Below are 15,824 nucleotides of genomic sequence, written 5' to 3' on the forward strand. Positions count from 1 at the left end.
ATGTATTTAAAGGAGAACTTTACCGCATAACACACTCCTAGCCAAGCATCCATTACGAATGAGCTGGTTTTCTCCCCTGATTTGTTGAAAAACGGGAGACGTACGCCCCTTTTGTGACAATTAATATAGCTAAATAGTTGTCCCAAAAAGGGGTACACCTCGCGATTTGCACAAAATAGGAGCCAGAACGGTATCATTCTGAGCAATGGCTCGCCATCAGCGTGTTATGTGGCGAAGTACTGTTTTAACATTGGGGAAGTACGCCTTTTCTTGACAATTAACATAACTGCATAAGTATCAAAAGAGGCGTACCCCCTTTTTTTGTGGTGAAGTTCTGTTTAGATCTAGAGTGATGAGTGTAATACCCTACACTCTTAAAAATGAACTTCACCGCATAGCACGCTCCTAGCCACACCATAATCTCCGATGATATCGTTATCTGCCCTGATTTGTTGAAAACGGGAGACGTACGCCTCTTTTGTGACACTTATGCTGTTCATAATTGTCACAAAAAAGCCGTACGCTTCCCGTTTTCAACAAATGAGGGCAGATAACGATATCATTTGAGATGATAGTTGGCTAGGAGCGTGCTATGTGGTGAAGTTCATTTTTAAAAGTGTAGTCAGACGGCAAACTTAAGGCCGCTAATGGAACGGCTGTAACTTCACCTGTAGCCCACCACTCTTAAAAATGAACTTCACCACAGAGCACGCTCCTAACCAACCATCATCCCGAATGACAACGTTCTCACCCTAGATTTGTTGAAAACGGGAGGCGGAGCCTATTTTGTCCCATTATGCACGGCACAGAATAGGCTCCGCCTCCCGTTTTCAACAAATCAGGGGCGAGAACGTTGTCATTCGGGACGATGGTTGGCTAGGAGCGTGCTATGTGGTGAAGTTCATTTGTAAGAGTGAGCCATCATTTCGAATGACCCCCGCCCCGCCGGTCTCTGCCCCGATTTCTTGAAATCAGGTGAATAAGTTACGGCCGTTCCGCTAACGGCCTTAAGTTTGCTGTCTGGCTACACGCTAAAAAATGAACTTCATCGCATAGCACGCTCTGCGCCAACCGTTGCCACGAATGATAGGGTTATCGCTTCTGATTCGAGGAGAGAGGGGGCGTACGCCTTTTTGTGTCAGTTATGTATCCAAATTGCCACAAAAAGGCGTACGCCCCCCTTTGTCTTCGAATCAGAAGCGATAACCCTATCAGTTGTGGCAATGATTGGCGCACAGCGTGCTATGCGGTGAAGTTCAGTTTTTACAGTGTAGCCAACCATCATCCCGAATACCAACGTTCTCGTCCCTGATTTGTTGAAAACGGGGGGCGTACTCCCCTTTTGTGACACTTATGCAGAAATGTTAATTGTCACAAAAAGGCGTACGTCCCGCGCTTTCCACGAACCAAGAGTGATAGAGATATCAGAGTGATATAGAGATATCACTCTGTACAGTGGTTGGCCTTCAGCGTGCTATGTGGTGAAGCTTTGTTTTAAGAGTGTAGGGTACAAGAGTAGGCTCAGCGGGTCATACACGCCTTCTTTCTTCTTTTTTTCAGAAGGCCTCAACTCAGTGTCGCTCTAACAAAGGCCACTTAAAGCTAATCGTATAACCCTTCCGCAATTTCTCCTTTTGCTCGACGGCAGGATCATCCCTAAACGTTCCCAATGGCATCACTCGCGAGACAAGGGTACATAAAAGGATTTGGGGGGCATTATCTGCATCGCTGGAGATTAGCATATTTGCATTTCGTCGCTGCCGCCTAACAGCCTGTAGAACCGTACGGCGAGGAATGCTACAGAACATTATCGCGCGGCCTCACGAGGACTTAGCGCAGGAGACGTCGTTAATTTTCCGGTACTCTAAAGCTCGTTGTGGTCTTCGTCTGGATTTTGAAGGAGCGGATTTAACCCGTCCTGTTTGTAAGAGAGAGAGAGAAAAACGCTGATGCCGCTGTTCCGGCGCTATAACTGGTACCGTTGCTGATATGATATTTTTTGGCGCGAAACTGAATAAGAAATATAGATTAGATTAGAGAGACAGGTAGATAGAGAGATACCAGGTGCATTCTTTTCAATGAGAACGGTGCAGCCCCGTGTTGTGAAAAGTGCGGGAGATTAGGTGCAGAGCGTGGTGCGAGAGAGCAGACGTGACACGGTGCGAGTCTCTCTACGACGATACCTAGTCCTCAACTCAGTATATGCCTACATCCATTGACGTACACTCTTAAAAATGAACTTCGCCGCATAGCACGCTCCTAGCCAACCATCATCTCGAATGATATCGTTATCAGCCCTGATTTGTTGAAAACGGGGGGCGTACGCATTTTTTCTGACACTTATGCTGTTCATAATTGTCACAAAAAAGGCGTACGCCCCCCGTTTTCAACAAATCAGGGCTGATAACGATATCATTCGAGATGATGATTGGCTAGGAGCGTGCTATGCGGTGAAGTTCATTTTTAAGAGTGTATACGTATTCTCCATTTTCCATGACTGACCTTCCGTCAACGTCAAGAAGCGCGAAAACATCCAAAACACCTCTGACCTCAGTCGCCATGTCAATCGTCTGCTTAAATTTGTCGTCTGCTTCTTGTACCGCTCCGTTGCGCCTCCTCTCAAGGCGGTGTAGAGGTTTTGGAGTTTGGAACAGAAATGGCAGGCACACCATGAAAAGAATTGCAAAGTGCAAAAGAGCAGCTTTGCACTTTGTGAAAAGAATGCAGAGGTGCTACCCTTTTTGTGCCGGGGGCTGTGGGAGCAAGTAAAACGAATGCACCTACTATTGACTGAGGGGGGGGAGGGAGGAACTGTCATACACTGTAGGTACGCCACACCGAGTGAATATAAAGACATTTTGCATACTACATGTACCTAAGACACATCGCGCCTTACACTGCTTGCTTCACCTGCCATGGGCGTGTGCATGGTAAGACACCTCATGTCATCCTCATCATCATCATCACCATATATATGTTATTGGCGTTGCTGTTCCGCGTTTGTAAATATATTCAGTATTCCAAATTAATAATCCGTGGCTTTACGTCCTGAGCAAAGTGTGATCTGATCACAGTCGACGTGGTCGGTTCCATGGAAGAATCACAAATCGATCCATCGAGGCTGATAGCATTCGAAGTGTGACAGACACAGCATGCGCTTACTTCCAGGGAATACCAAGGGAAACAGGCTGCGAGTGGTACAGGAGAGCCTGAAATCATTGCATCAATGTCTGTGGGGCGCTACGCATCGGCCAGCGAGATCTCTATCATGATAGGATAATGGAAATTTGAATTTTGAACGTGCAGAAGCGGACATACGACCGTAGCAGACGACCGTAAACAGGTCCCATGATGAAAGCTCGTAGAATGCTCCCGTGGGACATGCTCCGCTTGTACAAAAATCCAGTAAGGTAAGCTGAAGTACAAGGTATTACAGTAATTGAGGAAGCAATAAACGGGCCGATGAGTAGAGCCAAAACTTGCCTCGAAATGAGTCTCTGGGAAGGAGTGCAATGACATGGTCGCTATAATCTAATAGATCGCGCACTTCATGCAGCAATGACTGCGCTCAAGCAGCCTACGAGGAATCCCGGCTCTCATATGCTAATTTGGAAGAAGGACCGCTGCTTTGTCTTGATTCAGGGTATTTGGTACCCCGGTTGTCTTCGCAGTGACAGAACAATCAGCGGCCTTCTAATCAAGCAGCACGTATAGTCGACCCGGCATGTCGTTCACCTCACTTCGCATTGGTTGGTCAGGTAGAGGGGGAACCGCATGCCGATTGCGAGGTTAAAGGGGAAATAAAGCGCAAAAAAAACTTCGCGGAATCACGATCGTTACGTTTACGATAATACGAAAGGAACTAGGGTCACCGGTTGCGTCATTGGTGATTTATAAGTTGAAAATAGACCAAAAGCCAGGAGACATGTTCACAACAAATATATTCACTGGCTTACATGACAAAAATGTAATGTTGTTACGTAAGAAAGTGGAATATATTTGTTGTGATTTATGAATAACCGAACCTGCAATTTAAGCTTTCTCTCTCCCTCTCCTTCTCAAGAAGGCCGACAATGCGGAGGGGGCTCTCATTGGTCACCTTAAACGACACGTCCAATCACCGTGCGAGATCGTTTGAGGAGACCAATCCGAGGCCTCTCTGCTTGAGAAGGAGAGGAAGAGGGAAAGTGTACATTGTGTGTTTCTCTCTCTCTCTCTCTTTTTCTATCGATCCTAAATCACGAACGAGGCAGCCGAAAAAACCCCGCTCTTGAACGACGAGCGTTCTATTTGCAACCGAAACTTTGGCAGAGTAGCGGCACTGAGTCCCAAGGACGAGCAGGAGCGCCATCTTGTTTCTACCGAGCGCGCTCCGAAATGTTGTTTTCTGCTGGTTCTGTTGCACGCAGCCCATCAAGGCTGATGCCTTGACAATAATTGAATAATCGCACACCAATCACACACGCATTCCCTATCCCACAGGGAGCATTATGTTAGCCGTCTTTCATATTCAACTATATGGCGCTGGTATGGTGCGGAAACAAGATGGCGCCGCTCCTGCTCGCCCTTGGAGCTCAGTGTCGCTACTCTGAAGCTAAGCTTATTTAGTGACTCTGCTCCCACCTTCTCCCAGTGCACCGCTGAGCTGTATATCAGTGGTACCACTTCAAGAGCGGAAACGTCAACCTGAAATTGCTACGTTGCACCTTGCGATTCAACACGGGGCTTTGAGGCTCTGAGCTGTTCGTTTACGAGTGTGCTCCCCGTGGTTTCCCAATATAACAGATATAGATTGACCGCGGCACATTCTAGGTCGTGAGATCGACGCGTAAGGTGAGTCAGCCGATATATAGATGTCAGCCTGGATGTGTGGCGACATGTGTATAGGCTGTGTGGGGCGTTCCAATATCCTTTTTGATGCGTATAGGCGCATCTTTCTTGTGAGGTAGAGCCGTGATCAGTGATTAATTTATCCAGACCCCCCTACACCCCCCTAACAACCCTCCCCCACCCCCAAATCTGAAGGGGACCCCCTGAAATGTTGTGAGATTGCGCAATATTTCGTCAAAAGCATGTAAAGACGTACACCCCCTTGCGGAGCCCAACAACCCCCCCCCCCCCCCATGTAACGCATGTTAACATGTAACGAGCATACGTACGGACAGTATTCTGTTTGTACGATAGTACGTGTGCAAGTTTATCCTAACATCCATTGAGTTCCGTGGCAGTTTGTGACTATGGGCTGTTTGGTTCGCGATATATCCTTTTGACGTGTGCAAAAGTTTCCTAAAAATGGCTCGGAGTGAACATTGCAATTGAGGCGTTCACTAGCTTGCTTGAGCACTTATATTTTGTTCAACGAAATTTATCAACTTAGTGAGGAACAGCGACACATTACTCTGTGAAAAAGAAAAAGAATATAAGTTGTGTGTTTCATGTGCTGTCCTTCCGCATATGTTTCCTTATATAATTGTTTGGCACTTTTATTTCCAATATTTTTTTTAACTACAAAGGCACGGTATACGCTCTTTAAACAGAACTTCACTTTTGTGGAAATTTGTGGAAAGCGCGGGGAGCACGCCTCTTTGTGACAATTATCATGACCGCGTAAGTGTCACAAAAAGACGTACGCCCAGCACTTGCCACAAACTGGTCCAAATCACCTTTGTCGTCAAATAAATTACTATCATCATCATTATCATCATCACTCTGTGGAATGGTCGGCTTTCGCTGTGCTATGCGGTGAAGTTCTGTTTTAAGAATGCAGGTCGCACATATACTTCGGGCGACACTGTACTGAAAAATTGCGTTTTGTAAAATGAAAAGCACGCGCAAACCACAATCCAAGCCGCAGAGAATCGCGAATGACGTAATCGATGTAATGACGTCATCAAGAATGACGTAATGTTCGAGAATTTCACGATCGTTATTTCTCAGCGAATTTAAAGTCTCGCGAAATATCACTGACGATGACGGGGAAACTGCGGAAAAATTGGAACTTGCAAACGAACTTGTTTCACTGTGCCGATCTGACCGACTGAGAGCAATTTATTGTAGCGCTATTTCAGTACACATTTCGAACACTTTGGCGACAGTTGCAATATTGGACATCGATTCCACATTCATTCCAACATCACTTAGTTAGCCCACCGACGTTTTTAACTCAATGCGGCTACGTAGGTGTCGCAGAAGCACCGAAAATTCTTGATATCTTTGCGAAGCTTCGGATGAGCTCTGTGGTAAAGAAAAAACAGAAATAGGACATGCATCGCGAAATTTAGGTGCCGCGAAATATTCATGTTAGGAAATGACATTAGAAAGTATTCATGTTGGTCCCGCGAAATATTATATTCCAACCTGCGGATCCGCGAATTATTAAGGTCGCGAAGGCTAGCCATTTTTACATTACTTGTAATGAAGATCGACCAAAAAGCCAGACAAGATAAAGGATTGAGACATACACTGCCGCATTCTCACAAAATGAAGTATAAGGATTAGGTGTTCGTTTTGTAAGAAAGAAGAAAAAAAAAGAGGAGAAATAAAAGTATAAAGTGTTGCTGCCTGGTGCCCACAGGATAGACAGTTATAGTAATGAACAGTACGATGAGAGTGTACCCTTATGCAAGTCCGAGATCTCTCACTTTTCCATCATTTATTGTTGCTGTTGTTGTTGAGCTCTCTCCACTTTAACAGGACCTTTGGAACTATGCATGGTTTTTCAGACTTGAATTCTTTTCCTATAGCCTCGACTTCAGAGAGCCGATGCCCGATGTTACTTTTGAAATCAAATATAAAGTCAAATCAAATATCAACTATAATTTACGCATTCATTTTGCAGCTTCGTCTAACTGACAATGCACGCAAGTATGAAAAATTAATGCAGCTTTCTCCTATATACCGACAAGTTCCGATGAATGTAGGCTACGTTCTTGCTGTGAATCAGTGAATTGGATCGAACTCGAAAATTGAATTAGTGCATTGTTTGTATGTTGGAGTGGAAATGATAACGTAATTTTATGTAATAAGGACAAGATAGATGATAACCGATCATACGCTCATCATGATGTCTTATCAACAACAACAACAACAAATGGTCTGATGAACAAAACTGATCATGATGTAGTGAGATGTTTTGCCGCCCGTCTTATCAAGAGGTCGCCACACTCTATGTGGTTCTCCATACATTTTTAAAATCGTATACCGCCACGAAGAACTGTTCATTTCGTGTGAAATATATCTTTCCTCGTTGATATCACTGATTTCCAGCGCTCAGTGCGGTTAGATTTTCTATTGGAGCCTGAGAATAGCCTAAGTGGCACTTAGATACGTAGCTCGCTGCTTGCTTACCGCGGACAAACTTCCGGTGGCGCGCGACGAGGCAGTTATATGAGCTAAATCTACAGAAAGATCCTGGAAATTAAACTCAGCCTAGCAAAATAAATATAGCGACGCAAACTTGGGCTTCCGTGCATTAGAATACTACTACAGTCAAACTCCTTTATAGCGAACACCTTTTTAACGAAAATACCACTACAGCAAATTTTTTTGCGGTCCCGCTGGAGCCCTATAGGTCCAATAATGGACATCCTTTTTAACGAATATACCTTTACTGCGAAGTTTTTTTTGCTGTCCCCTAAGTTTCGTTGTAAAGGAGTTTGACTGTATATCGATGTCAACATGGCGAACCCCGAAGAGTTGTGCGCAGGAACCACCAGGGGTGCTACCGAATCGCGTACTTCGTTTTGGTTTCCGCACCGGTAGCACCCCTATAGAGGTACCTGCACACAACTGCCCGGATGCCGCCATGTTGACGTCGATATTCTATCTATTCTAGTGCGCGGAAGCCCAAGTTTGCGTCGCTATATATTTATTTTGCTACGCTGAGTTTAGCTTCAACGATTTTCTGCGCGCATCCTGACACAAGCCTCTGCTCCACCTGCGGTGTCGTGACGCACATTGTTATGGAATGTGCAATCTACGGCCTGCAGAGGCGGATACTGTGTGATGAACTTGCTCGTATCAGAGAGGAACCACTCAACCTAGCTGTGCTCATTGGCACCTATGAAGATCGTGTGCTCCATCGTCGGGTTCTTCACCTGTTCATGGACTTCATGTCGTTCACTATAGGTTTCTACAGACGCCTTAGTTTGTTATCGTGTTTTCATCCTTCCCTCTTCATCTTCGTATAATGATCCACGTGCAATGGTGTATTTGGTAACGCACCGCCGCGGTGAAACACACCATCTCAACGTCCGCATCTGTTGTTTTTGTTGTTGTTGTTTTTGTGTACGTTGGGTCATCTCTCTCCCACGCGATTTTTTGTCAGCTATATGCAGTATGCTTAGCAGAGGAGGCCCACTAGTATTTATGAATCATGCCAGGTACAAGATGAAACGTAATAGGGTATAATGAAATCAAACAACTCTAGGAAATATGATTCTTGCGTGTTGGAGGTATAACGTGTTTGTGTCATCCGTGCTTGTAAAGCCTGCCTCGGCTAATTACCGTTGTTTACGTGGTATAACAGTGTACAAACCACGACCTACTAGATTATAACGACCATGTCATAATTGGCCACCCCTATGAGGAGCCTGTCCGCACGATCCGCTAGGGGCGCTACTCATCGGCCCGCGAGATCTACATTATGATTGGACAATGAAAATTTGAATTTTGAACGCGCAGAAGCGGACGTACGACTACCGTAGCAGACGACAGCAACAGCTCCTACGAAAACGTGTAGAATGATGATGATAATCAACATTAGAAAGAAGCATCTCCCGCGGGACATTCACCGCTTGTACAAAACTACTAAGGTAAGCTAAAGTACGAAGTACTGCAGAAATTGAGGATTAATAATAATTAATTCAGGATTAATAACCGGGCCGACGAGTAGCGTCACCGCTAGCTTCCAAATACGGCGCTGGGAACGGGTGCCTACGACATGGTCGTTATAACCATAGTCCCCATCCCCCACGTTTATATAACGTGGCCGGAGAAACAAGAATGAATCAGTAACGTCCCTCAATGCCCCAGTGGTGTTTGTCAGAAAGATTTTTGTTTTCTAATTTAACTCTCGCGTCGTGACAGCTACTTGTCTGGAATCTTTCCATCTGGTAGAGGAAGAAATTGACCAGCGGCATGGCCGAGTGGGCTAAGGCGTCCGCTCGTTGGTGATAACCAAGGTCGTGCTGTAGACTGGGAGGTGGTGGGTTCGAATCCTACTACCGGCTGTGCTGTCTGAGGTTTTCCCTGGGTTTTCCGAAGACTTTCCAGACGAATGTCGGCACAGTTCCCCTTGAAGTCGGCCCAGGACGCATACTAATCCCCCTGTCCCCCACTCCTTCCTGCTGTCCTCTCTCCGTCTGTCCACATCTGTACGTCGCTCATAGCCACAGTTGCTTCGCGGCGCTAACACGCAATCAAAAAAAAAAAAAAAAGAGGAAGAAATTGTCTATCGATGAGACCACTCCCGTTGTTGTAACGATCGGGACGCCAACGATTCCGTAGATGTTACATAAAGCGACGCGCTATTCACGATAACCGACTTCGTTAGTTTGTTTCCCATCACTTTCATTCCCTAGTACGTACGCATACAGTCGGCCATCTGCCACTATAGTTTAGCAATTTCACAAAGGTGTCGAAATGAAAACTGCTGAAAGCGTTCGGACCGAGAGAGGTTTTCGCGGGAGCGGGTTCGTGTGTCACCTGTTGGGGTAAGATTAGCGGTTTCCCCCCTTTTAGCCAGTGAATAGCAAACCAAAATGTGATTCGAAATATGAAATACGATCCTAATGTTCAATGTGTGTGTGAGAGAGCCCTTATTGTCAGTAGAACAACATCGCATACCGACATTATATGCTTCTAACATGTGATTTCCTTTTTCTTTTTTCTTTTTAAATTAAAGTACGAGGGCCGAATACACACAATGAACAGGAACGTACATAAGTCAAAAAATATAAAATGTATCGTAACAGCAGAGTGGAAAGAAAAGAAAAGTATAATATAGTGCAACATGAAGTGCAATATTGCAGCAGCGAACTGATAGGCGTTTCTGTGTATCAACACAACCTTGTAGCGGTCCCTGACGCCCGACGAAAACTATATAGTTTGCGTGGAAATAACTCAAGCTTGGTTGGCTTCGATCATAATAATTCCTTAAATGATCTTCGCTTCAAGTTTGGTACCAAAGCGAAATGATTAGTGACACGCTCAAAACCAAAACAGAACTATCTATAGAGTTGTTCTGGCGGCATTGACAAACGCAGTACGTGTTAACCTTCCGATGAAAAAAAAAGAAAAGAAAAGAAAACGGTACCAAGCCGAAACGTCCAAATAGGGCTCGATATAAAGGGCTACCCTAATGACTATACAGGAAATTAGTGCTCAGCAATCCAGTATTTCTCTCTTCTGACAGCCGAGCTGCAGAACGGCCCTCAATTATTAGAGCCGTGTATGTCGCTTATATTAGCAACAAGACGCGGTACTTTCCGTTGGTAACCAACAGCTGCACGCCGATGAGGTCTTGTTCCTCTGCAGTCCAGCGTAGGGAGCGGGTTGCGTGCAAGATAATCACCAGCCGTCACCTATTCGGTGTTTTTGGCGTTTGTTCATGACTGCCTCTCCTTCGCAGAGCCGTGCGCAGTTGCCGCCTATTCCCAGAAGCGACATCCCCAGGGAATATTCCAGTGGAAGAGAAGGCGAAAATACCGCTCACGGGGCGCAAGTTCTGCCGTAACTTAGTTAAAAAGTATTTTCGCATTTGCAAGGCGTTGAAGCGACGTACCGCGTACATAGCAGACGACACCGTCGGCCCTGTCGTCTGCTACGGAATCTCTTCTGGCTGAGTCGCCAAATGCCGCCCATGTTTGGAAGAGCACGAAAAGACGTGATGTTGAACACTCGCGCTCACGTGGAAGCTGACAGCTGTGACGTGTTACCTTTAATTATCCTCTTCTATCTTCGAATCCAGGATACAGATTGGACTCGAGGTTACGGACCTCATACGACGCCCTAGCTTTGCAAGCCAACATTACTATGGTGCGAGCATCAAGTCTGGTGATAATCATGTCAACAGTTCCACCAATTTCAATGGAGCAGTGCTTTGTCTCTGCGGCGTAAGTAGTTGTTCTATGGCGCACGGTAGTCCGAAGTCTGACCTCACAGCCTATAGCGTAAGGCCTTCATAGTTTAGTGAAAGGTACACATATTTTAACGCAAAAAGTGTGGTAAAAAGTCTACAATCCTCAAGTCCTGTCTGAGCACGATGAAGCTGACTTCACTAATAAGTTACTTCAAAAGCACATACGGACACGATGTCATGTGATCAGCAAACAAGAAAGAAAGATTGATCAGCTGAGAACCAGGATACTTTGAGCTGCCGTAAGGCAATCCAAACTAAAGGCATCGATGAATTTACTGTAAAGTCATGTGAACGTTGAGACCGCTGAAGCCTTAAGAGGCAAACTGGTTCTCCTGCATTGCAAAGTGCATCGCGGCTGGCATGTCGATGCTGTAACTCTGCCGCATGTTTTTGTTACGACGAAGCAAGCCATAATATGCGCGGCACGCAGACTGGGTTGGATATCGTAATGAAACCTTGCATCATGCTCAAAAAATAGAAAAAGGTTGCAAGAAAATGTTACAAGAAAATGTTGCAAGGACTCTTCGACTAGGAAAGCTGCCGATCTCTGTCTACGATATGATAGCCTGTTGAACAAAGCTTATTTTACTCTCTCAAGACATTTCATGCTACGTTTGATCCTTCAGGCATGTCCTCCTGGTGCCTCAATGAGCCTGATATGCATGCCTCAACGTTCTCCAGTTACCGTATTGGTCACCTCAGTAAGCAACTGTTTCTTTTCTTTTTCTTTTTTCTTCATGGGACACTATATACAGTTGGGCTACAGTTAGTGTACAGTGAACAGTTAGTGTACAGTTTACAGAAATTGTTAGAAATTGTTTAAAGCGCTAGTTGAAAGAAAGAACGATATGAAATTGTGTAAGTTTCTAGTTCTGGTAAGTTTAACGGCAACACTCATATTCAACTCCATCGTCGTGTTTCCTTCATTTCTTTACTTGTTCCGACACAATGTCCCATAGGTGAAACACAAAAACAAAGATGTAAAATTAACTGTGATGTTCAAGTATGATTCTCCGAGGCTCCGCAAACTACTGTGGAATTCTGTACGTACGATATTGTACGGAGGTTAACTCTGTACGAAACACTTCGTTAAAGGAAAAGTAAATAAAAAAATAACATCGTTTTTCGTCAGTAGATGAAGCGCTCTCTCTTCTGAAGCAGTTAGCCCTCTAATTAAGCTGTATCGATCGCTTTAAGCCCCAATTTCATATTCGATCACGCTGTAATGTAATTACAATGGGAAATGGATTGACACCTCAATTCAACGCTCTCTAAGAGAAGTGTCAGGCTCATTAATTTGCAAGTCGAGAGTGCGGATCAAGACGAACTCGGACGTCTTCCGTTCCGATTTCAAGCGAACTCATTAAGCGCACGAACCTTGTTGCACTACGAGTGACATAATTGTATGCGTTTATTTTTAAGGAAAAAAACAGAGGAGGAGGACGAGGTAATTGTTTGCTTGTAAGAACAAAAGAGAGAAGGAAATTGAACACGTGTCCCGACTTGTTCTGCTACTCCTAACATAAATTCTCACCCCCACCCCTAACCCCAAAAACTACTTCTCAGGTGCTCTACTCGCAAGTTCGCTATTCACTATTCACATGTTCGCTATTCGGGAGATAATAGGAGATAATTATTTCATTTGCTCCGCAGCTATTGAATATATTATTAGCGCCCGATACGCTTCAATGTATCAGAAGGTCACTTCGTATCATCATATATATCCTGTGGTCATCACATGTCGTTCATCATTATATTAGAAGGTCACTTCGTTCCAGAGAATGCCTTGAATTAGGTTAGGTTAGCACTCCAAATATAACAGCGCTGAAGCTTTCTGCATTTATTTGGTACAGGCTTTCTCATGGAGGACCACACTTCATCAGGCACAAAAGCGAATGGAGCACTTATACGTGTCTGTATTAAGTAAGAAAAAGATATTGGCTCCCATGAACAGCCCATAAGCTGCCCACTCCAAGTCACTAACATGTGAAAGTAAATAAACACGTATGTTGCCTTGTTCTTAATAGTACAACGAATCTCTTATAAACAAATTGTTCGGCGTCATTTGTATAGTAGCAGCTCTTCCTAAACAGCTTGACAGCTCGTGTTGAGCAGAGACCTCACAGCAGAGAACAACGAAGGTTTACAGTCCGTATTTTAGCGCAGATATTGAACCGTAAACGCAGATATCACGTTCTTACAAGTCGCCCGTTATTGTTAATGTCAAGTGACTTTTCTCTCACCCGAAGACGTTCGTTTCGAAGCCAAAAACCGCTCAGCGCTATCGTACACATTGCCTCTGGACGATTACGCGAAAACGGACATCAGCGCCGTATGGTCAGGAAAAAAAAAGAAAATATACAAGAAAAATATTATGTGAGATGTTAAGGACTTACAGTCAGTGTTGAGCAGTACCCGGCAGCAGCAAGGAGCACCAAGAGAAACAGTGACGTCATCGTAGGTATGAGCAGCAGCAGCAGCGGTAGCGGTTAATTGGCCCTTTGGTGGTGTAAAATAATCTGTGTGTGCCTTCCTGGTCTTGGTGCCTTGCCTATATGCTCACGTTGTGGAAGGCAAACACTTGCACACTTCACTTTTATGTCGGGCGCCAGCTGTCACGTGGGCGGATCGTTCGACCAATGGGACGCCAGAGACGCGGAAAGAGCGATCATTAGAGAGGGTGGAGAGGAGAGGAGGGAGCGAAAGGGGAAGGCCGGAGGCAATAGGCTTCATTATGAAAGTTAGGTGCGAAGTAATAGTGGAGCATTGTGTGTATGTCAAGAAGATGATGGTAAGAAGATAGAGAGAGGACAAGTTCATCATGTTTTCGTTGATCTTTTTACGGGAGTGAAACCTGTGGAAATGAAACTGACATGATTTGCGGCTATGGGAACGTGCGCAAGCGAGACGGGGATGGCATGAATGGGTGAGAGAAGAATGACTGATGGGGTAGATGTTGAAGCTGAATGAGGGATTTTGAAGTTGATGATGATTAGTATTTTTATGGCGCAGCAGCGACGAGGGCTATCATGCGCCAAAACGTTAACAACAACAACTTTATTACAAGATGACGACGAGTGCACAGTCGCCAAAACGTTGTTAAAGGTGTCATCAGTTATAAATGGAGTGATAAGGTTAAAACCAGTACATGGTACAAATTAATCCAAGTATTCTGCTTTTGAAAAAAAAAAATGTTTGCTTAACATTGCAAGGCACTTAAAAAGCCGGTGTCTCTAATAAAATTGTAGACTCTACTAATGGGTTCTTCAAGTTGAGTCGAATATGGGTTATGACGCTGATGTTTGACGCTCTTAGAACAGAAACTTCACCGCATATAACACACCGAGAACCACCATGGTATAGATCGATACCGCTGTGACTCCTGATTTGTGGAAAGTGCGGGGCGTACGCGTTTTTGTGACTGTTATGGTAACTGCGTAAGTGTCACAGAAGGGCGTACGCCCCATTTTCTCAACAAATTACTGGGGAGAACGTCATTAGTAACGTGTCATTAGGGACGATGGGTGGCTAGGAGCATGTTATGTGGTGAAGTTCTGTTTTAAGACATATGTCGGCACAGTTCCCTTAGAAGTCGGCCCAGGACGCACATTTTCCGAGACGTCAGTGGTGACGTTGCCCACCTCTGTGAGGCCGACAACGGCGAGCCCTTTCACCACCACCACTACCACCACCACCATCTGTTTTAAGAGTGATACAATAACTGCAGCGACCGAGCTCTAAATCTACACTCTTAAAAATGAACTTCACCGCATAGCACGCTCCTAGCCAACCATTATCTCGAATGATATCGTTATCTGCCCTGATTTGTTGAAAACGGGGGTGTACGCCTTTTTTGTGACACTTATGCTGTTCATAATTGTCTCAAAAAAGGCGTACGCCTCCCGTTTTCAACAAATCAGAGAAGATAACGATATCATTCGAGATAATGGTTGGCTAGGAGCGTGCTATGCGGTGAAGTTCATTTTTAAGAGTGTACACTACACTACACTCTAAAAACAGAGTGTGTGTGGGGGGGGGGGGGGGGGATAATGGCAGGATCGGCTCGCCGTTCTTGGCCACACAAAGAGTGGGCGTCGTCACGTCTATAGCAAAAAACACACACACAAAAAAAAAGAACAGAGCTTCACCGCATAGCACGCTCCTAGCCAACCATAGTCCCGGATGACAACGTTCCCTCTCTCGAATCGATATAAATGGGGGGCGGGCGTACACCATTTTTGTGGCAATTATTAACTGCATAATGCCACAAAAATGGCCTACGCCCCCCGTTTTCAGCAAACTGAAATTTTGAATATTCAGCAAAAATTGATTTTCTTTTTTTGCAAAATGTGCCGGCTGAAATTTAGAGGTACACGTTCCTCTCATAGTCAAATGTGGTACCTTGTAAGGCAGGCAAACAAACGCAACGTTTGTTTGCCTGCTTTACAAGGTACCTTACAAGGTCTACAGATCGTGGTGCTCTCGGTCCCAAGTGTTTTGTCCTTCCTTTTTTTTTGCGGAGTAGCAAGCCGATATACCGTTTGGCTGACCTTTCATCCCATGTGTTTTCTTTGTTCTAATAAATATACCCCCCCCCCCTCCATTTCCTCAGCACGAGCGGGCAGCAGACTTTGGGCAGAAGTATTTTTTTAAAGACACTCATTAGTGCTCTCATGCAGCAGCA

General features: G+C 44.9%; 1 protein-coding gene and 1 long non-coding RNA gene across 2 annotated transcripts in view; one reads left to right on the forward strand and one right to left on the reverse strand.

The window, feature by feature from the left end:
• LOC135370563 (uncharacterized) overlaps positions 1–13,713 on the reverse strand; it is a 90,217-nt gene extending 76,504 nt beyond the window's left edge. The window contains exon 1 of the mRNA XM_064604343.1: positions 13,537–13,713. Within this exon, the coding sequence (XP_064460413.1) occupies positions 13,537–13,596 (60 nt within the window). The 5' untranslated portion in view covers positions 13,597–13,713. The remainder of the gene's footprint in view (positions 1–13,536) is intronic.
• The window catches only part of LOC135370565 (uncharacterized), a 14,220-nt gene continuing 9,317 nt past the window's right edge, over positions 10,922–15,824 (forward strand). Inside the window, exons 1-2 of the long non-coding RNA XR_010415375.1 lie at positions 10,922–11,114; positions 11,767–11,841. This is a non-coding gene — a long non-coding RNA (uncharacterized LOC135370565). The remainder of the gene's footprint in view (positions 11,115–11,766; positions 11,842–15,824) is intronic.

The sequence above is a fragment of the Ornithodoros turicata genome, chromosome 10 (genome assembly GCF_037126465.1).
Source record: "Ornithodoros turicata isolate Travis chromosome 10, ASM3712646v1, whole genome shotgun sequence".
Lineage (NCBI taxonomy): Eukaryota > Metazoa > Arthropoda > Arachnida > Ixodida > Argasidae > Ornithodoros > Ornithodoros turicata.